The sequence below is a fragment of the Polypterus senegalus genome, chromosome 5 (assembly GCF_016835505.1).
Source record: "Polypterus senegalus isolate Bchr_013 chromosome 5, ASM1683550v1, whole genome shotgun sequence".
Lineage (NCBI taxonomy): Eukaryota > Metazoa > Chordata > Cladistia > Polypteriformes > Polypteridae > Polypterus > Polypterus senegalus.
This window is the reverse complement of record NC_053158.1, coordinates 108,579,876-108,603,208: the sequence shown is the minus strand read 5'-3', so window position 1 is coordinate 108,603,208 and position 23,333 is coordinate 108,579,876. Positions and strand designations below refer to the sequence as shown.

Sequence of the window (23,333 nt, the reverse complement as noted above, 5' to 3'; positions counted from 1 at the left end):
TAAGCCAGCATGATTTCAGACATGGTTTTTATATTTACTTGCATTTAGCCCAATTTATCTTAGTATAAATAGATAGCTATATTTAAATGTGTGTAATGGTGGAAAATAAAGTATAATTAAGTTCAATATGACAATCTAAAACTGAAAAATAACTAGTCATTAAAAGATTTTGGATTTAGAAAACCACTGAGTAGTCCATTGTTTGTTATAAATACTTAATCAGAGTCTAGCTAACTTAGACCCCTAGCCACAGTTAACCTCTCTGTATAGTTTACATTACAGTATATGATTTGGTGGAATCACGTGATATGTTGCCAGGACTGTTCCCCGTATCACTATCTCAAATCAGAAGTCTTAGTGCTGGTTAAAATATCCATTCTTCCAAGTGAACACTAGAAATTAAACAGCTAATGATGTATTGACAGTCTGCTATGGAATTTAGAGGGTGGACTTGATGGTGTCCTAAATTCAAAAATCGAAGAATTGAAGCTTGGTTGCTCCCTCAATCTTGTGTGTGCTAGTGCTGGATCGGTACTAAAATTTTGACTTCAATATCGATACCAGCTTTCAGACCTTGGTACTGGTATCGAAACGGTTCCAAATCAAATAATGGAATAACTCCAAACACCTTCTCTCTGCATCATGCTCCAGCCATGCAATCACAGCACACTATGCACTGCTTTCTCCTTGATACCATGGAGTGTGTAATCATCGAAGGATTGGGGGCAGTGCCCCATGAAGTCCTGATTGGGTCAAAGCCTGTGGTCTCATTTTGTGACATCTACAGAATGGATATTTTCCACGAATACACTATCAAATATAGAGGGAATGGGGCAGAAGAGGCTGAAAAGGAATACTAATTTTTATTTCTAGTACATTCCCTAAATGCTGATACTGTACCATTTTAAAAAGTGGGTTTTTTTTAATACTTTTCCAGTACTGGTATACGACGCAACTCTAGTGTATGCTCAGTGATTATTTTAATTGTAGGTATATTTAATCCAATTACATTAAGGAAATGTTTTTATCCAATTTTGCTCATGCCACTATCAGACTTTTCTGCTTCGTGCTACTTGCTCCTGAAGTTTATGTTGTCTCTTTTACTGAGTAACAGTGTACAGCTTTAATTTTAAATCTTCTCATCCAATGAAAACTATCAATGTCTCTGTATTTCCTAATAAGTCACTCTAATGTGAATTAGTTTTGTATTTATTATAGTACTATTATAAAGAGATCTCTGTTATTTATTCTTTGACTAAAAACTGCAGTTTGAAGGTGTGGGCCACTGTTATAATGACCACCTGTGAAAGATGTCCCATCTCCATTTTGGGAATTGGTACCTACTAGAGATGCCATATTTTAGAAAGAGTTGACTTTAGAACTGTACGGCCTGTTACCCAGTCTACCGTTTTTCTTCTAGTTATGATTCTGTTTGTGTCATAAATCTTTTTCCCATTGCCTCAAGAACTTTCTTGTAACGTTTGCTGACAACTGTATTCCGCTGTTCCATCCATACTTCACGCATGTGCTGTGATACTTTAGTTTGATCAGCTGACTTCACAAAGATAAATGATTTAGGCTCCATCAAACTAACTTAGGTAATTGCATTCATTTTGGAGCATTTTGGAGTATCCTGACAGTGATAGTGTCCCAAGGACACCATGATTTGACTACCTCCTATGATCTTGTTTTTTTTTGCTAAGCCCATGGCATAGCCACCATAGAGGCACTTATATGTATACTGGACTTGCACACATAATTATATACATTCAGTATCTGCTTTGGTGGTTTTGTTGCAAATTCATGGGAGCAATTGTTTTTTTTTTTTGGTCAAAGTATATATAAAAGGGAAGAATTTGTCGTTCTGTTTTATATGCTGCAAATCAAATTGTATGGAGGCCTAAGGATGGGAGCTGATGTGCTAAGCAGTGCAAAATAAATATTAGTGGATATCACAGCACAATACACAGTTTGCAGCAGTACAGCAGAATAAGGGAACAATGTACTGTTAGAAATACTATGCTATAATAATAATAATCATTTATTTTATTTATACACACCTTTCAAGGCACACAAGGACAGCTTACAGAGCACATTAACAACAGTCGCAGCATGAAATTAATAAAATATTAGGGTACAATAAAACCAGAATAATTACAATAATAAAATTGAATTTAAATTTATCAGCTAAAATTATCAGACAGAATAAGCCAGCTTAAAAGGATGTGTTTTAAAATGAGATTTAAAGGTAGAAAGAGAGTTGATATAACTAATGTCTTGTGGGAGAGAGTTCCAGAGACGAGGGGCCACTCAACTAAAAGCTCTAAACCCCATGGTAGACAAGTGAGCAGGAGGTATAATAAGATTGACAGAGGAAAAAGATCTAAGGATACAAGAAGGAATGGAGATGTGAAGAAGATCAGAAAGATAAGGAAGTGCCAGATTATAAAGGGTCTTGTAAGTAATAAGCAGAATTTTAAAATCAATGCGATATTTAATAGTGAGCCAGTGAAGCTGTTGAAGGACAAGAGTAATGTGTTCTATGGAAGGGGTTCTGGTAATAATATAAGCTGCAGCATTCTGGAGTTTGTAAAAGAGTTTGTGAGGAAGACCAGAAAGGATAGAATTACAATAATCAATATGAGACCAGAACATGAACAAGAATAGCAGTACTGGTAGCTGAAACAGATGGATGCAAATGGCTGATATTATGCAGATGGAAATATGCAGGCCGAGTAACATAATTAATAAGTGTACTATTTAAGGTACTATCGAGAATAACACCTAAGCTCTTAACTTGGGAGGAAGAAGAGATTAGAGAATTATCAATAGGCAATGAAATATTATCACCTTTATCCAAAACAGATTTAGTTCCTACCAGAAGTGTTTTATCACTATTTAATTTAAGAAAATTACACCCATGATTTAACTTCTTGCAGACAGTCAGAGAGGGAAGAAGGTAGAAGAGTGGAATCAGGCTTAGTAGACAGATAGAGCTGGGTGACATCAGCATAACTGTGAAAATGAATATTAATTTTTCTAAAGATATGAACAAGGGGCAGAAGATAAATAATAAATAGAAGGGGACCCAAGACAGAGCTCTGGGGGAACACTACTAACAACTGAGCGAACCTGTGATCTGAAATTTTTTAATTGTACAAACTGTGTACAATCTGAGAGATAAGATTTAAACCAGGCATGTGGAGTGCCAATAATACCAATTGATTTGAATCTCTCAAGGAGAGTATCATGAGAGATTGTATTAAAGGCAGAGCTCAGATCAAGGAGCACAAGTATGGTTAACAGCCCAGAGTCAAGTGCCATTAGCAGGTCATTGGTGATTTTAACCAGAACTGTCTCTGTACTGTGAAATGGATGAAAACCAGACTGAAATCATTGAAACAAATGATTGTCGGTAAGGTAAGAGTGAACCTGTTCAGCAACAGTTTTTCAAGTGTTTTTGAAAGGAGAGGTAAATTTGAGATTGGACGATAATTATTCATGTTGTAGGGATCTGCACCAGATTTCTTAAGAATTGCAGTTATTACAGCCATTTTTAAAGATAAAAGAACAAGTCCAGAGATAAGGGAAGGATGTATGATGTTAGTTATTAGAAAGGAAAGAGAAGACAAGCAGAATTTAACCAAATAGGTAGAAATTCGATCCAGCTGACAGGTAGAGGGCTTGGATTTTCTAATAATACCAAATTTTTCCTCCACAGTTGGGAGTTTAAAACTGTTAAGAAAAGAAGGGGGATTATAAAATACTTCATACATGGAATTTCCAAAACTAGTCAACTATTGGTTGTTATTTCCAATTTTCATATTAAAAAAGGTCATAAAAGATATATTGGTCAGTATAGTAAAACTGAGATGGAAGACTGTCAGGAGGCTGGAGAATATTGTTTACAGTTGAGAATAAAGCCCTAGTATTCCCTTCAGCTGACCCAATTAATGTTGCATAATATGTAGTTTTTGCTGCAGACAAAGCATCCTTATTGACACGCATGTGTTCATCAAACATATTCTTGCATCAAAGCTCCTCTTTTTATAAAGGCGTTCCAAACGTCGGCCCTTATCTTTATGTTGGCAAAGTTCCGTGGTGAACCAGGGGGCAGATTAGATGAAAGAGACAGTCTGGGTTTTCAGAGGAGTAAGATTGTCTAAAAAGCTGCATAGACCATTGTTATAGTGGGAAACTAGTTCATCTGTGGTAACTAAATTGTCACTACTAGGCAGATCGTTGACTCCACTGGAGAAAGCTATTAAATCAATATTCTTAATATTGCGAAATGAGATATAATGGAAAAGATTTGATTAGATAATATTTAGCCAATATTAAAGGACAACAGTTTGTGATTGGATGCTGTACAATTATAAAGAGTAACACCAGAGCAACAAATAAGATCAAGAATATGGCCTTTAGAGTGATTAGGAGAGTCTATAAATTGCTGCAGACCAATACTATCAAGGCATGATATAAAAATCGCTTGTAAGATCAGTAACAGTGTCCATATGAATATTAAAATCACCCAACAAAATAACATTAGGTGACAAAGAACAAAGAGAATTTACAAACTCAGACAGTTCATTTAAAAAATTGTTATTCAACTTGGGCGGTCAATAAATAGTGGCAAGTATAGTGGGAGTAGGTCCATTGATTTACAAGAGAATGGATTCAAACAGGGCAAACTGATGCACCGTTTTAGAGTATACATTCAACTCCACGCTGTAGATTATCGTGAGACCTCCACTACGACTACAGTGTTTTCCAATGTAAACAAAACTAGGGGAACAGCTTCATTAAGCAGCAAAAAATCACTGGGTTGCTGCCAGGTCTTAGTTAAGCTAAAAAAAATCAAACTTACGGTCTGTTTACAGATCATTGAGTATAGGCCCCTTACGAGTGAGTGAACGGACATTGAATAGCTCAATGGCAAGTTTGATTTTCCCATGTGTTGCTATAGCCGACCTCGTTAGGTTAGCTAGCACAGTAAGGTCAGCAGTCCGTCCAGATCTCCGTGAAGTTCGACGAAAAGATACCAATAGAACAGTATTGGCCTGTGGTCATAAAAGTTCCGTCGAGAACCGCGGTGAATGTATTTCCGAAAGGAGACACAGAGAATATCCAGGTGATGGCACAACGGCGAAAGTGGTTCAGACAGGTGACACCAAATGTTGAAGAAACTCCGCTGCCATATACTTGTAAATCAATGTCACTGGATACAGCATTAAAAACATGACAATCCAGGCAAACACACTCCCAAGAAGCAGCTTGTGAATCCGTACCATGGATTCCAGCCAATAAAAGCAGATCGCAGCACCAAGGTAAACACAACAGCGCAGCGGCAGCCAGTGGCACCAGCATTTGCTCTCAGTGAGACAATGTAGTATAGTATAGGCGTCTAGATTTCAGCTAAGTTTGTTAAGCAGGCATTTACATGATCTTTTAATTCTCGAGTTCTTCCAAGTTACTTGTTGAAAAAGTCAGAGTATTTGTAGTTTTTTTTTTTTTTTTGGCAGAAACCACCATTGTTGGATATCAGTATGATGTTGGAATCTTGAAACTGAAAAGTCTCTGTTCAAAAGACTACATCCTCTTTTCTGTTTCACACTGTTTGATTTTTATATTTCTACAACATAGGCCATAAATAATTGTGATCTTACCTTTTTGCCTTTAATGTTAGTATAATTGCACTTTATTTTGGACATTAGAGGTCAAGTGATTCGAATCACAATTAAAGTTTTTGTTATATAGTGCCTTTTTTCATATTTTAAATAAGAGCCAATATACCATCCCTTTTTTGGCGACAGATGTATTTCTTATGTTATGAAAATTATTTTAAAATTTTATGCTGTAAAGGTTGGTTTAAACATTATTCTAATCAGACTTTGTTCTGTGTAAAGAATTCTTACATCATTAATGGCATATGCTGGGCTGAAATTTGGAAAGGCAAATAATAAATTCTAGTTCTCCTCCACCAACATATAATGTCTCAGAGTTTAGCAAACTTCCTTCTGTGTAATGTTAATTGCCTAGCTAAAGATATATATGAAATATTTACATAAGAGGAAAAAAAACTTTTTTAGGGCATCTAATTGCAGACAAAGTAAAGTTAAAGCATTGAACTATTGTATTTATTTTAGGTGCTGTCTTACTTGACTTGGAACAGAAGACTTTGCCTGGTATTGCACACCAAGTGGTAGAGCAGATGATCATCTCAGACCAGATAAAAGCAGAAGATCGGGCAAACGTTTTGAGGGCTTTATTACTCAAGCATAGGTAAAAATGTTGTTGGGATGCAGCAGAGTAAGGCACCCAAAAACATGAACTCTAATTACAGTTTTTAGTTTCTCTCTTTTTTTTTGTTAAAATTTGCATTGGGGAGCTGACCTGTATAGAAGAGAAATGTATTTATTAAATCCTTTATTTTCAGCCACCCTTGCGATGAGAAAGAGTTTGCCTTCTCCAGGAATATTTCAGCTGCCAGTCTCGGCTCCTTACTGGTTCACCATCATAGCACCAATCATATCGCCCAACCACCTGGAGAGCCCTCTGTTACAGACCCACTCATGGGAGCCAGTGGGCCTAGCACTGATCCAGACACCCATGTAGACATTGAAAAAACTGAGGTTTGTTGCTGTTATCCCCTGAATTTTAAAGATTACTATCTGTAATATTGGCATGTTATAAATTACCCATTTGCTTTTAAAGCACATGTTTAGCTAATTATGGGTATAAAACATGGCTTATGGGCATTCATTTAGCACAAATTGTTTATGAGATACATTATTATGCAGAATTCTGTTCCATTGGGGTATAAGGTAAACTCAATACTCAGAAAAAGATGGTGGTTAGTCTTATTTATGAGATGCTAATTACATAAGTTATGGTAGTTGCTTGTATCACGCCTCACTTCTTAGTCCAGGTAAAGCCTGCAAGACAGGATTCTATCAAAATATATTTGAACCTAAAACAAAGCAAGAAATTGCAAAGGGTCATCATGAGACTTGCTGTTTTTAAGTACTGATGCTTTTTTTCACAGAAGGACGTCTTGCCACCTTTGGGGATGCATAAGTCCAAGTCTAAGCATGAGCTGAAGCTGCTGGAGAAGATCCCTGACAATGCGGAGGCCACTGTCGTACTTGTGGGTAAGACTGCTTCTGAAAACTTCACATGGCTGAAGTTCCTGCATCAGTGTGGTCCTCAGAAAGCCAGGATGTGGATCGCCTGACGTATCCATCCAGTGTCTTGTTAGATAAGTGCAGTTTTCTGATGATGCAGGCAGTGTGGAGTTTCTGGAACAGCCCACTATGGCATTTGTGAGGCTCCAAGAAGCAGTGGAACTGGAGTCAGTGCTAGAGGTGCCCGTTCCGGTGCGCTTCCTTTTTGTTCTGCTTGGACCTAGCAGCACCAACATGGACTACCATGAGATTGGTCGCTCCATCTCCACATTAATGTCGGACAAGGTAAGAACTTTTTTTTTTGTATTTTTTTGGCTGCACAGTTTTTTTCATTGCCATCTTTTATTCTTTTTCTACTGTTTTCACCTGTCCTAGATTTTATTTTTTTTTTTGCTATTATAGCAAGCCGAACCATCCAACATGTTTTGTGTAACAGTTCCACAGACTATCAAACTTAATGAATTTTGTGAAAGCAAAACTGTATGTGAATGGGTTCCTTGCTAATGTTGTGCAGCTTCCAATGAATTATAAAATTAGACGCAGAAATTAAATGTTTAACAACATTTTAATTTATTCAATGAAATACATTTACAGTATCTAGTGTGAAATATTCAAAACTTGACTTTTTTTCTTACCGGTTTCCAACTGACCTCAAAGTGTTTTAATATTGGTTTCTGAGAATATCATAAGACTTGTGCATAATTCCTTTATTATCCCTGCCAGCATTTTCATGAAGCAGCCTACCTGGCAGATGACCGTCAGGACCTCCTCAATGCCATTAATGAGTTCCTTGACTGCAGCATCGTGATCCCACCATCTGATGTTGGTGGAGATGAGCTACTTCGATCTGTAGCGAGTTTCCAGAAAGAGATGTTAAAAAAAAGAGAGGAGCAGGAAGTGAAGCTACTTACCAAAGAGCCCAAAACACCTGAAGAGAAAGGTAGTCACAGAGGGTGATGTGGGGGATGATATTATTGTGAGACATATTTACTATTGGAAATACTTTACAAGTTATGATTATAAGAACACAGACTTTTGCAATTAATATATTCATTAATATGATAGTGATCTTGATATGATTAAATAATTTATTTTACAAAGCAAAAGTGTTATGCCCTATTGGTCTTGCTTTTTGCTTTTGCAGATATTCTCAAATCTAGGATGCCATCAGTTAAAAAATAGACTTAATACTGTATATATTGGTTTTAGGAAAAGGTTTTGGAACTATTAACTTAGAATTCTTGTGAGTTTTTTTTTTTTGTCAAAGTAAGATATCACCTCTTGTACCAAGAAGTAGACAAATACAAGGATAACTGTTTAACTTTTCTTTACAAATACATTACTTTGTACAGTAAATTACTATAATAATAATTGTGACAATCTGACTTTGTCAAGTTTCTGAAGCAGGTGACTCATTTTATGTTTCACAGCATTAACCATTTGTATTTGTTAATGTTAATTATAAAGAAGAATAAAAGCTCTTCTAAGCATAAATAAAGACTTTCTTGAAGTATGGGAATTTGCAACTTTTACCCACCTTATAATGCATTTATCATATAAGAATTTTCCATTATCTTGGATTACAGATTAGTATCACCACTTTGTATTCAAAAAGTAAGCTTTACCTTGAAAATTGATTAATTTGAATCAATAATGAAGAGAGAACTTCCACAGGTTGCAAAGATTAAACCTGTGTGAATTTAGTTGTAGCCTCCTTAGCAGGATATTTACCCCCCGAAAAAGGAAAAGTTTTTCCAACAAGAAAAAATGTTACTATGTGTAACTGAAACATGAAAATACTAAAACATCAACATAAATACAGTAGGAAAGGTATGCCTAGTGCCACTGCTGTACTGGTGCAGATTTAGTAAATGTCATTTTGTGACATGTTTTGAAGCAGTTACCAATGCACAGGCCAGTGTTGCAATCTGGACAGTAGAAGCGTGTTCCTTTGCACAGGTTTCTTTGAAATATTTTTTTTTCCAGTTCCTTGCACATGAGGGTAGAATGTCATTGCCTCCTTCGCACAAGCATTGTGTTATTGTAGGCTGTCACAGAGCCAAGGCGTAGTGAATTCTTATATTTCCTCTGAAAAGAAAATTAATGGTTACAGCATTATGAACGGTGCCTTGGGTGGCTAACTCCTCTCTTGTCATCCTACTTCATCACAGTCATTTTGCCTTTTTTGGCGCACAGCTACTTGCACTATGGTGAACCTTCAAAAGACCAAATTCACCTGGCATATCACAGCAGTTCGATCATGCAGTGGTTTATGCATCAGTCTTCTGTATCATCTGTTTGAGTACCAATTCACATTGTCATCACTATTAGTTAAGTTTCAGTTTGTTCTGAAACTGGCTTTACGGCTTCTTGTTTGAATGCAATTGTGTGTTTGGTTGAAGACTTCATCCCACTCATGAATACTGTATTAATAAGCTGCCATAGAGTTGTAGAACACATAGAAAGATTCATGACTTCAGCAAGATGGCAGCAGAATAGTACCCCAAGTGTTATTTGGGCTTAACACTCCATGTCTCGTCAAAATCGGTTAACCTGAGTACTACTTGAGATTAATCATATTTACATAGAATTCCAAGCTGGACAGATGCTCAGTATTAATGCCAAGTAGGTTAATGGAGATTTTTACCTTTCACATTAGAAAAAATAATTCCATTATGCCTGATTCTGTTTTGTTTTTTTCTAGTATTTCAGACAAGATTTTATAGTGAACCAAAACATGCATTTAAAAGTATCCATCCCTTACTAAAATGCTGAGATGCATTTTAGAATAAATTTTTTGCTGCAAGATGTTTTTAGTCTACCTTTCAGCAAAATTTAACATGATTCTCAGAGAAATGAGCAGAAAGTAAAACTTAGTCAAACTGCAAAAACATTCTTTAGAATAAGCAAGAATTTGTTTGTAATAGACATGATTCATGTTTAAATTTGTGGGAATGGTGCGAACCTGGTTTTGTATAATGTTGTGTAAAGCTGTGAGCTATTACATACAAATCAAAGAGAAAGGAGCTGTAGAATACCTTTTGACATGGATTCTAAGGGTATATTCACACTAGGCATGTTTGTTCCTTACTGTGCCTGAGCATGATCACATCAATGTGCATCTGCCTAGAATTCTGCCACATCAAACTTGGGCCAGTCTTTCCTTAATTACAGTACAGGTAGTCCCCAGGTTACGAACATTTCACATACGACATATGAACGGAGACGCATGCGCCTCAGTAACTGCCGCTCTGTCATCTTCTGCCTGGGGACACTGCAAGCGGTGGCTCGACGGAGGCTGGAGGGGGGCGATTTTGCTGCTCACGCAGTGTAGCGTCACCTCGGGCGGCTCCCGGCGGCAAGCTGTTTCACTGCCCGCCTACCACACAATGTGCCTGTTCATTCTAGGTGGGCAGCTGGTAATGCTGCAAGCGGTGACCCGGTTGTGGCTGAACGGAGGCCACTTAGGGTGAACGGGGCGGCAGGGGAAGGTAGCATTGTAGTGTGCCTCGGATGGCTACGTGTTGAATGGGGGCGGTGGTGCAGCGGACATTGCAGGCAGCATACTGTAGTGGAGGTGACTGTGAGGTTGGCTGGTGAACCGCCCCTCGCTGCCCCCATTCATTCTCAATAGCAAGCCTGCTTGTATTTTTACGCACATAGCAGGAAGTTGTCTCTTGTCAGTATAGGGAGGCCCAGATCTAATTATGCAGATCCAGATTGTCTGGAAGACTTTGATTTATGCAGGGACGATTGCAGTTTGGCGCAAAGACAATTTTTCATGTCGTCAATTCACACACTTCTCGATGGTCCAGGATTTTTTGGGTGATTTTCTATGTAATAAACTGAATAAGTTATAGCGTAATGAAAATTGCATAATTAGATCTGGCCCACCCTATACATCAGACGTGTTGACGTCTGGTGCCTTCCAGCTGTGATAATGTGCACAGTGCTGTGCAAAAGAGCTCATCTTAATCTTTTGTCTTCACCCTTCAAGAATGTCTCTGAAACACAAATCTGATGCAAGTGCTGGTGATACAGTAAAGAAGAGAAAAACCATCACCATTGAAAATAAATTAGAAATAATAAAACGGTCAGAAAGAGGTGAAACTCCATCATTCATTGGCAGAGCACTTGGTTACAGTCGGTCAACAATAGCATTTATTAAATTTATGTACCTGTTTGGACTTGCATACAAATTCAACTTAAGTACAAACCTACAGTCCCTATCTCATACGTAACCCGGGGACTGCCTGTATATTTTTTTGAATAAGGGTTGGCTATTTTACATCAGTAAAAATTTGACAAGTCCATGGGCTTCTTGTAGTTTGTGTAAATGTTGTGCTGGTAATCCATGAATTGCTGGTTCAGTTTCCACATAACTTCCTGTGATTTTCAGCAGCCTTGCTGACTCCTCTTGTTGTGCTGGGCGACGACGATCCACTGAGACGGACAGGTCGTCCTTTTGGAGGACTGATCAGGGATGCACGTCGGCGATATCCCAAATACCTAAGTGATTTCAAGGATGCCTTCAATGCCCAGTGTATGGCTGCAGTCATCTTCATCTATTTTGCTGCTTTATCTCCTGCCATTACTTTTGGAGGTCTTTTAGGTAAGTTATTTAAATGGCTGCTCACAAAAGAAATTGCATGAAATATTTGTTCAGCTTGGTCATGGTATATTCTGCTAATTAATATCTATGCTCATATTTGTTTACATGCACTAAATTTCAATTTTGTTACTGTGTAGTTTTTAAGTGTTAGTGTATTTTGTACTTTAAAGATATTGATTTTATTGACAGAAACATACAGTTGTACCAGTGTTGGCAGAACTTGTGTTGGATTTTTTTATTTAATCACAATATAAACGATGAAAACCTATGTTTGTTTAGGTCAATCTTTGAGTGGCTGGTTGAGATGTTTTTTTCAATGAAGGATATGTTTTGTTTTTTTTTTTTTACTTTAATTTAAATGTCTACAGTTATTAGCAGCCAAAATAAGTATTTTATCAGAAAAAAATAAGCCATATGAAGTAATATTTAACGTAGTTTATAACCCTCTTGCACATGCAAACCTTTTGAAATTGTGAACTCAACCACCCTAACAATGTACTTGTATATTGCTCAGTAAGGTTGTTCACCCATAAGTCTGAGTCGATATCATTTTCAAACAGGGCTAACTGTAGCACTTTTGCTGCCCTAGGCAAATCTGTAAATGGCACCCAAACGCCCAACTCCCACTTTATCTTTAGAACTTAAGGAACAGGCCAGTCAATCCAATAATCTTTGCCAACCCTATAACCCTAGATTCTCCAAAATAATACCAAGTCAAGATTTTACTGTCTACCATACTACTTGGTCATTTTTTATGTGTCTGTGGTTCTTTGGGTGAAGTTCTTTGCAATCTTAGAAACATATTTTAAATCCATTAGTCTGTGGCAGAGGGCAGGTTTTGCATTTGTAACTAGTAATTCACTTGTAAAGCATTCTAGACAGAGGAAGAATCATTGGCTGCAAATATTCTGATATTTTGTTCCAACTTGTCCTTATATTTGCTTTTGGTATCCTTAATGTAGTTGATATTTACCCTGTTTGTAAACAACATTATCTCCATTTTGTAAGCTTCCTCTTCAGTTTTTTTGCAGCTTTTACAGATTTTGTTTATAAATCCATGGCTAGTCATTATTGTATTTGATAATTGTTTTAGATATTGTTTTCTTGACAAAAACTAATGCAATAAGTAACTGTATGTGCATATCATCTAATCCATCAAATGCATCTCTAATACCATCCAGAGAGCAGAATCCAGTTCATCCTGTGGTCTTCTCATAGCTTCACTAGTCCACTTACGCACTTTAACTACTTATCTGAAAATGATGCAACCTACACTGTGGCTTTGGCAGAGCAGGGCTCTTCTGTTAAATATGTGAGAGAGTTGTTATTTGACACACAAAGTGCCATACTTTTGGGCTAGAACCAAAAAGGGCTGATTAAAATATGGCTAAATTTGGTATAAATATAGATGTTTCTGAGAGTGCAAATATATACTGTGGCATGTATAATACTAATAAATTAAAGTGTAGTCCTGATGTTGCTATTTTTTGTGTTATTCTGTATGTTTGATTTTTTTTTAACTTGTCTGTAACACACATAACAAAATGAGTTTCCTTTTGTGAAATAAAAAAAGTTAGCATATGGTAAGTATTTATATGGGACTACCAATGAATTCTGTCATGTGACAGGAGTGATATTCTTTCTCATCTTCCAGGAGAGAAGACTGAAGGCTTGATTGGTGTTTCAGAGCTTATCATTTCAACTGCTATTCATGGCATTGTGTTCTGCTTGCTGGGAGCCCAGCCATTACTTGTAGTGGGATTTTCTGGACCTCTACTTGTCTTTGAGGAAGCATTTTATTCAGTGAGTACTATTCTGAGAAGAAGAATAATTTAACTTTTTAACTAGATTGATAAAAGATATAATAAATGTTACGAACGTTATACAGGTACAGTAAATGCTTTCTTACTAAGTAGAGATGGAGTGGACTTACCCATGTAATAATCTTTATCTTATTAGTTTTGCAAAGATAATGAAATTGAATACTTGACTGGTCGTGTGTGGATTGGCTTCTGGCTCATCCTAATTGTACTGATTATGGTGGCCTTTGAAGGCAGCTTCCTTGTGCGCTTCGTCTCACGCTTTACCCAGGAGATCTTTGCTTTCCTTATCTCCATTATCTTCATATATGAGACTTTCTCTAAGCTAATCAAGGTGAGTTAAGAATTATGACACACATTTTTTAATAATCTAAAGAATTAAGTTATCTACAGAGAGAGAAATTTTAAAGCAAATAATGTCTGTCTTGATAGTGTCGTGAGGATGGGATGCCAGTAAATGCAGTGATGCAGCTAACTGGGACATTAACACTACTATGGAAATAGAGCATATTTTAATATAAAATATTTGTTTTTCCTTTTACTACTACACTTATAATTTATAATTGAGTCTCATGTTCTATTAATCTTAGCAAATTTTGGTCAGTTTTTACATCTTCCGCTGGAGCATTAGACTTCTGTCTTGTACATTTCATTCAGTTCCTCCTCTAAAATATTCAGCATAGTATCAAAGAAGGCCTTACATTTACTGTATAAGTTAATAATTACAACAAAGAAACATCTAATTGTCCCACACTGGGTCAATTTGTTTTTGTGTGTCTTCTAAAAGATAATGTTAGTGGCTTTATTTCTTATTTGGTCAAGGACTATATGTTCCTCTCATTGTCATAATGGCAAATAATAAAAAAAAGAAAGCTTTCCTACTGAAATGAAAAATTTGCTACTACTGTATATTCACAAAAGCACTGGGTTTTGTTTTATATATATATATATATATATATATATATATATATATATATATATATATCTATCTATCTCAAGGTCAAAGTTTGTCATGTGCACAGTAAGGAAACACGTTTCCCTGTACAATGAAATTCTTTCTTTGCTGTCCACATGAAATGACAAAGCCAGCGTATAAAGATAAACAAATAATAAGTAGCAGATAGATAATAAGTTTCAGAGGCAGCATAAAGTAGGAAAACAGAATTGAAATATAAAGTGTAATTGTGCAGGTAGATGTGTGATGGACAAGTCAGATACAGTTGTGTGAGGTAGATAGAACGAGGTGAACCATGGTTATTGTTACTCATTTTATTCTGTCTTCTTTCTGCAGATATTCCAAGAGCATCCTTTGAATAGGTGCTCTGTCAGCAACACCTCCAGCATTGTATTAGAAGAGACTGGCAACACTACAACAAAGGATAAAGGAAAGGTGACAGGGGAGCCTAACACTGCCCTCCTGTCTCTTGTTCTTATGGCTGGCACCTTCTTCATTGCATTCTACTTACGCAAGTTCAAAAACAGTAGCTTCTTTCCAGGCAGGGTATGTTGAAGACTGATTAAGTTGGCGTGCCTTTCTGCATGAGGCAGTAATTTTCTTACAGAGAGCACAGGGCAACATTTATTTCTGTAAATTATTTGAAAGCTACTTTAACAGCCACTTATTCATGAGTGGGCATTCGCCCAACTGAAGGATTATACTTTACACTTTAGCTTTATTAAGATGTTCAGATAAGGCTACAGATGAAAATATTATTTTTAGTGATTATTTATTGCATTACCCTGTAAGGAATTGCAGATAAGTGTGCAATTTTAAGATTTAATAAAGAAATTAGAACATAACCCTAAACTGTTTTACCAGCCTCGACTCCTTATAGATGTGACGTAAGGGGCAATTTGCTGCACATGAAAATCTGTATAATATATGTATGCAGAATGTACTGTTTGTTTCCATATAATATTGAGTTTGTGAAGGTTTCCTAAACTTAACAATGCTTTTTTTACCCTTTAATGGAAATTGAGTGAAATCCCTAATGTGTTCAAGTATTTTAAATGCTGGATAAATATAAAGACTGTCTGCAAGGTTTAACTTGCCAGTTTAATAAAGAAACCTTCCTGGGAGAAGAAGGAGAGAAGTTTTGTTCTCTTTTTTCATGCAATCAATATTGTGTGTGGAAGCCTTGTATGTGAACTTTTAAGTTAGATTTTCATATGTCTTCTCCAGATTCGACGAATTATCGGTGACTTTGGGGTTCCAATCGCTATCCTCATCATGGTGTTAATGGATTACAGCATCAAAGATACCTACACACAGGTCAGTGAAAAGTGGCTGCTCTGTTTCTAGCTTAAATTTTTTTTATTTTCACTATAAGACAAATGTTATCACTCATAAAGACAGATATAGTGGATAAGAAGTTGTAATAATGGCAGTCTACTACAAACTTCTGTGATGCCTAAATTTAAAGTGATTCATTTAATCTGCATATCTATACAGTAAAGCAGCTCAAGCCAAACTGGCTGACAGCTATTCATATATACATATTAAATGGTAAAGCCCTGTGTAGCTTGTCTTTTGAAGCTCTCCCATTTGATGCTTGCAATTACCAGATTGTCATTTTTTTAGGAGTTAAAAAAATATATATATATATATCCATTCCTAGATACATAAGTTAATATATGGTCTCTTAACTTGCTTATTTCTATGGTACACAGTGGACCTGCATCTAAGCTGGGTAATTTTGCCGTACTAATGGGAAAGGAGAAAAGAGGAAACACAGAGGAACTGAACACAAATACTAGTCAGATGTGTTTTTTATGTTAAATCCCCTTGTTATGCACATGCGCAAAAACCAAAGAAAATGAAATATTGTACTTTAGAAAATAATGGGTATCAAGCTTGACATAGTGCCAATTTCAGCTGTAGTTTCAACAAGAATTTTATTTGAGGATTTTGATATAAAAGTGCTATATAAATGCAAATAATTATTATTTATTTCAATGAAGTACACTTTAGCACTCCAGTTTTATTTAACTCAATATCACATAGTACAGCATCAAGTCAATGAAACCTCTGGGATATTAATCTGGTCAGTTAAGTAGCAGAGGAGGTTGTTAATCAGTTTCAACTGCTTCAGTGTTAATGAAATTAACAACAGGTGCACTAGAGGAGCAACAATAAGACGACCCCCAAAACAGGAATGGTTTAACGGGTGGAGGCCACTGACATTTTTCCCTTCTCTTCTTTTCTGACTGTTTTTCAGTAGTTTTGCATGTGGCTATGGTCAGTGTCACTGCTGGTGGCATGAGACGATACCTGGACCGTACAGAGGTTGCACAGGTAGTCCAACTTTTCCAGGATGTTACATCAGTACATGCTATTGGCAGAAGGTTTGCTGTGTTTCCCAGCACTGTCTCAAGGGCATGGAGGAAATTCTAGGAGACTGGCAGTTACTCTAGGAGAGCTGGACAGGGCCATAGAAGGTATCTGCTCCTTTGGGTAAGGAGGAACAGGATAAACACTGTCAGAGCCCTACAAAATGACCTCCAGCAGGCTACTGGCATGAATGTCTCTGACCAAACAATCAGAAACAGACTTCAGAAGGTTGGCCTGATGTCCTCTAGTAGGCCCTGTGCTCACTGCCTGGCACTGTGGAGCTCAATTGGCATTTGCCATAGAATACCAGAATTGGCAAGTCCACCACTGGTGCACTGCGCTTTATACAAACCAGAGTAGGTTCACCCTGAGCACATGTGACAGACACGAAAGGGTCTGGAGAACGTTATGCTGCCTGTAACATCATTCAGCATGACCAGTTTGGTGGTGGGTCAGTGATGGTCTGGGGGGGCATATCCATGGAGGGATGCACAGGACCTCTGCAGGGTAGACAACGACACCTTGACTGTCATTAGGTATCGGGATGAAATCTTTGGACCCATTGTCAGACCCTGTGCTGGTGCAGTGGGTCCTGCGTTCCTCCTGGTGCACAACAATGCCTGGCCTCATGTGGCGAGAATATGCAGGCAGTTGCTGGAGGATGAAGGAATTAATAACATTGACTGGCCCCCACACTAGCCTGACCTAAATTCAATAAAACACCTCTGGGACATTATGTTTCAGTCCATCCAACACCGCCAGGTTGCACCTTAGACTGCCCAGTAGCTCAGTGATGCCCTGGTCAAGATCTGGGAGGAGATCCCCCAGGACACCATCCATCATCTCATTAAGAGCACGCCCACCCGATGTTGTCAGGTATGTATACAAGCATGTGGGAGCCATGCAAACTAATGAGTACGATTTTGAGTTACTGCAATGAAATTTCGTCAAAATAGACTAGCCTGCTGCATCATTTTTTCACTTTGATTTTTGGAGTTTCTTTGGATTCAGCTCTCTGTAGGTTGATAATTTTCATTTCCATCAAACGGTATGGCATTCTTTTGTTTCTAACACATTACTAGTATCTGAAATTTAAAAATTATTACATTAGTCACACAGAAAATTGCCTTGGTTTTCAGTATTGTGCTTTTTAGTTGACACACCACAACTGACTAATTGGTTCCTCAAACATTCTCTATTGATCATCTCATTAATTACAACATAAATATCAAACTGTGCTTAAAATCTAACATAACTGACATTACTGTTAAATACCTCTTTGTGAAAATAGTGATCTGAATGCAATAATGTGCTATATGCATATGTGAATAAGTGAAGCTGTGTGAGCACTGAAGTTAGAATTGTTCGGTTCAAGGGGGTCAACTTGTTATGCTTGATCTTCACCCTTTTGGCATATATCCTCAACCTTGTTTGAAGGTACTGCTGACACGTTTTTTATGTTACTGTGTGTAGCTCACCCTTGCATCACAACTCTGTGCATTATCACATACCTTTTCCTTGTCACAGACATAGACCTTTTAAATCTGCATATGGTAACACTCAGTTCATGTAGGTAACCTAAATATTCATACCAGTTGTGATTGTTTCGTAACTGTTGAATTACATATTAGCTTATGCTGTTAATTGTATGTTGATCACAGAACATGTGGATTTTTGTGTTTAAGTAAAACTCTCCTGCCCTTTCAATTTTTAATAACATTACTACTAGACATACTAGTGTCAGTATTGGATGCACATCCACTAATCAAATTTTAATCTTTTGGTTCTTCAAAAAATTTTAAACCTGACACAGTTTTCCATCATAGGTTGTTGAAATCACTGTATGTTTGTTTGTCATGAGTTACTGACCTTGGATCCTTTACAATAAGAATATATATTATTGTTAAATTCATGCTGGTAAGTTAGCTATTATCATTAGAATATTAACCTTTTCCACTATTTTAATGAGTTCTATTGTTTATACTGCATACTAAAATGATGACAATACTCCAATTAAAGTGTGTTGCTTCATTGTATCCCCAGAAACTGAGTGTTCCCAGTGGACTTTCTGTGACCTCTCCACAAAAACGAGGCTGGGTGATCAACCCCTTGGGGGACAAAGTAGGATTTCCCATTTGGATGATGGTGGCCAGCATTCTTCCTGCTGTACTTGTCTTCATTCTTATCTTCATGGAAACACAAATAACAACGTGAGTTTGTACATCTCACTTTGGTGGTCTGCCTGTTCTCTGCACCTTTGATTTTTTCTTTTTGGCATAATGTATATCCCATTCTGTAAAGTAGCACCAAAATTTAAATTTAGGAGTGCAGTAATACTACTTGTTTGTAGTCATATAGGCCAAAATTGCCTTCTTACTTCTAAAGGTAAAGGCATTGAGTGATAGCAGACAGAAGTGTAATGCATATGAAAAGAACAGATACTAAGTGTATTATCATAGAAGGAGGTTAGTCCCCCAGTGTAACATGTATCAAACGCTCAGTCCTAAATGGTTGCAGCTACTCCAATCAAACAAACAAATAATATACTGTAAACATTGTGCTTACAAAACAGCTGGGGCTGTGGCCTCAAGTAATAGGCATTCCACTCACAAAGCTACAGTCCTGTTACTTAATGAAAAGGGATCACCTAGAGTGTTACTATATAGATACTTCCTAAAGGCATCAACCTGCTTGTCCCAACTGATAAGAAAAAAGAACCAATAATTCTCTTAATCCTTAGTGAGAAATTATACAGCCTTATTCAATGCTGCAGCCAGGCACAAAAAGTTTATTTAAACATAGTAATGAAACATAAACAGAATCAAAAATTGAAAAAGTTGCCATAAATAGAATGCAACCTAGACAGTAAGCAGAGTGGAGGTGTGATACATTGGTCATCTTGAAGATCAGACGTCATTTGTCCTTTGTGTTGCATTGGAATATCTCAGTCCATTCTTAATAAGGCTACATTCTATGTCCATCCATCCATCCATCCATCTTCTTCCAGTTATCCGAGGTTGGGTCGCGGGGGCAGCCACTTGAGCCGAGAGGCCCAGTCTTCCCTCTCCCCGGCCACTTCTTCTAGCTCTTCTGGGAGAATCCCAAGGCGTTCCCAGGCCAGCCAGGAGACATAGTCTCTCCAGCGTGTCCAGCGTCTTCAAAGAAAACATTTTTAAAAATCAGAATTGATGCAGACATTAATGCCCTTGTTAATGTATTTAGATTGTTTGATGGATTTGCAGTCTGTCCCTGTGTGCATCCACAAAATATATCAAATTCCAAAAGGGATGCTTTCTTTTGTATTAAAAGCATACTGTGATAAAAAGTAAGTGATTTGACACAGGACTTGAAATTAACTGTGGTACTCTGAGCATCACATATTTTATTTATATTTGCAGTCAGAAGTTAGTCCTGGGTATGACGCTAAACTGCATCCGGCCCTGCACGCAGTCCTCCAATTTGCAGGGAAATCATGGGGGTTGGTGGCAGGATTGGCTCTCTAGCCACTGTAAAAAAAAACCTCACACAGCTCCGAGACAACAGAAAGGACTCTCTTTTGCTCTCCACAGGAGTAGCTCTGCTGCAGCAGCCCATTGGAAGGCTGCTCGCATCATGAAGGGGATGGGGGAAAACCCTTGGGAGTCGAAACCGTTGGAAAGCCAGTGGGGTCAGGTCTTTTGGGGATCGGAACTGGTGTGGTGGTGCTGATGCGTCACCCGCTGTACAGCAGCACTCGGGTCTTAATTTGAGGTTGGCCCATATGAGTAGGCGCATGGAATGTCTTTTCTCTCCGGCAGGGTGATCATCTTCCTCTGCTGTCGGAGGAGCTGCATAAACTCCGCATTTCAGTGGCGGCATTCTCTGAGGTGCACAGACCGGGGACTGGCCAGATCTCTGTTGTTGGATACACCTTTTAAATGGTATGGTCACTCTGACGGCATTCATACTTGAGGAGTAGCTGTTGCTATAGCGAATTGGCTTCATCCGATGGTGTCCGATGTCACTCCTTTCAACGAGCATATTATGAGACTCAGATTATGGCACTCCCTGGGTGCCTTGTTTGTTGTCTCAGTGTATGCTCCTACCGCAGTGAGTGACATCTTGGCGAAGGAGACATTTTATTCTCAGTTTCGTTCGGTAGTCGATGGGTTCCCACTTGGTGACACTCCTCTGGTCAGCCACCTGCACTGACGTGGCTGGCTATGAGGATTGTCAGTCTCCATGGGTCTGGTGACTGTGGTGAAAGTGGCTCCTTGTTCCTTGACTTTGCAAAAGGTCACGGGCAGCGAATTGCTGGATCCTGGTTCCAGCACCCAGAACCGTATCGTTGGACGTGGTACTCCAATACTGGTGGTACGGTGAAGGAGATCGATCACATCCTCGTAGGCAGACACTGGAGGCCATTGCAAAATTGCATTTTGCCCAGTTTGTGAATTCTGACCACAGACTTGTTGTTGCTACTTTTAGGATCCAGCTTAGGTCCAGTAGGTTACCACCTACTAGGAAAATGAACCTGGACTTGGCCAGACTCCAAGACCAGTCTGTTTGTAATGAGTTTGCACGCAGTTTGTGTGAGAAACTTGCAGATTTGGGTGTGACTGCCGATCCTAATGTGATTTAGGAGACCTTCCGTGACAAGACCCTAAAGGTTGCTGAGGGTTGTGTTGGTGTTACCGGTGTTCCCAGAAGGATGTGTTTCATCTCGCAGGCCACCCTGGATATCATCGAAAGGAATCACAGCGCACGACTCAATGGCAACTCTCTGGGGTCCACAGTTCTTGGGGCTCATCCTCCAATTAGCTGTGAACCACCTACTCTCACTGAGATTGCTCAGATGGTGAACCAGCTGAGGGGAGGAAAGGCTACAGGGATCTGTAGTATCCGGGGTGAACTTCTCCAGGCTGGTGGTAAGGCTGTTCTCCTGGTATTGCAAGTAATCTTTGCTTCCATTTAGGAGATCATCCCAAAGGGAAGGGTGATCGCCTGGATTGCAGCAACTACAGGGGGATAACACTGCTCGTGGTGCCGGGTAAGATCCTTGCTTGGTTCGTCCTCAGTAGGATCCGTGATCACTTGCTCACCTACCAGCGACCAGAACAGTCTAATTTTACACCTAAGAAGTCTGCCATCGAGGGTTCGTATGGAGCGCAAATGCGAATATCAGCAGAGTTTCTTTGCAGCCTTTTTCGATTTTCGTAAAGCATTCGACTCAGTTGATCGAGCTGTCCTGTGGGTTCGCAGGATCCCCTCGAGGTTGCTGGATATCATGGAGAGCCTGTACACTGGTACTGTGAGTGCTGTGCAGAGTGGATGCAAAATCTCTGTGTTTTTCCCAGTTGATTCGTGGGTTCATCAGGGGTGTGTTCTTACTCCTACTCTGTTCAATGCTTGTATGGACTGGGTGTTGAGCAAGGTCGTGGGGTCCAGCGGCTATAGGGCATCTGTTGGTGAAGAAAGATTCACAGATCTTGTCTTTGCTGACGATGCTGTGATCTTCGCGGAGTCAATGGAGGCTCTGATTGGGGCGCTCGAGAGACTGAGTGAGGAGTCGGAGTGTGTGGGCTTGCGAGTGTCCTGGATAAAAACCAAGATCCTGCCTCTTGGGCACAGCTATCAGCGGTGTCTGTCTGCGGAGAGAGTGTCAACCTTGTCGAGAGGTTTACTTACCTTGGCTGCGACATTCATGTCTTTGGTGACTTTTCCTATGAAGTCAGCACACAGATTGGGAGAGCGTGGGGGGGTGGCCTTGGGGGGAGGGTTCATGAGGTCGCTGGAAAGGTGTGTGCAGCGCTCCCGATATCTATGCAAAAGGTGCATTTCCCCGAGGTGATCCAGCTCGTAAGATCCTCATTGTTGTGGACCCAAGTGGCTGGACTAGGACAAGAGGTCGCCCACGTTAACACCTGGCTGCGACAGATACAGGGTCATTTCTGGAGAGTGGGACTAGACCACGTGTCTGCCTGGGGGGTTGCCAACTGGGATCCCAAGATGTTTCGTTGTGCAGTGGGTGAGGCAATGCACTGTACCAGTGCATGCTCCCCAACTTGACTTGACTTGTAGTCAGAAAGAACATAGTTACTGTAAGAGGTGTGTTTTTGAGTTACAAAGTCACCCACCTCCACCATCACCATATGCCACCCTAGCCCAAACCAGTCCAGGCCTGTAAAAGAGGATATCAGGGTTAGAGAGGGACAGCACATATGGCAAGTGCTGCTAGGCAGACAGGCAAAACTGTGAATGCTGTAAAACAAAAAGTGATTCAAGACAGCACTATGTTGGGTCAGATGATCCATTGATTTTAACCACTGAAACTTTAAGAGCAACTAAATCAAAGCAAGACTCCTTCTAGATGTTAAGGGAGAGAAAATGTATACTTTTCCAGCAAG

The 23,333-nt window shown here is 38.9% G+C and overlaps 1 protein-coding gene across 4 annotated transcripts in view; it reads left to right on the top strand.

The window, feature by feature from the left end:
- The window catches only part of slc4a2a (solute carrier family 4 member 2a), a 330,719-nt gene that overhangs the window by 293,953 nt on the left and 13,433 nt on the right, over positions 1-23,333 (top strand). For 3 of the 4 annotated variants that reach the window (XM_039753217.1, XM_039753219.1, XM_039753216.1), the window contains 11 exons: positions 6,147-6,282; positions 6,437-6,632; positions 7,046-7,151; positions 7,285-7,469; positions 7,908-8,124; positions 11,584-11,796; positions 13,451-13,599; positions 13,756-13,950; positions 14,908-15,117; positions 15,799-15,888; positions 18,991-19,157. In XM_039753217.1, the coding sequence (XP_039609151.1) occupies positions 6,147-6,282; positions 6,437-6,632; positions 7,046-7,151; positions 7,285-7,469; positions 7,908-8,124; positions 11,584-11,796; positions 13,451-13,599; positions 13,756-13,950; positions 14,908-15,117; positions 15,799-15,888; positions 18,991-19,157 (1,864 nt within the window). The remainder of the gene's footprint in view (positions 1-6,146; positions 6,283-6,436; positions 6,633-7,045; positions 7,152-7,284; positions 7,470-7,907; positions 8,125-11,583; positions 11,797-13,450; positions 13,600-13,755; positions 13,951-14,907; positions 15,118-15,798; positions 15,889-18,990; positions 19,158-23,333) is intronic. The other variant, XM_039753218.1, reaches the window with a different exon arrangement.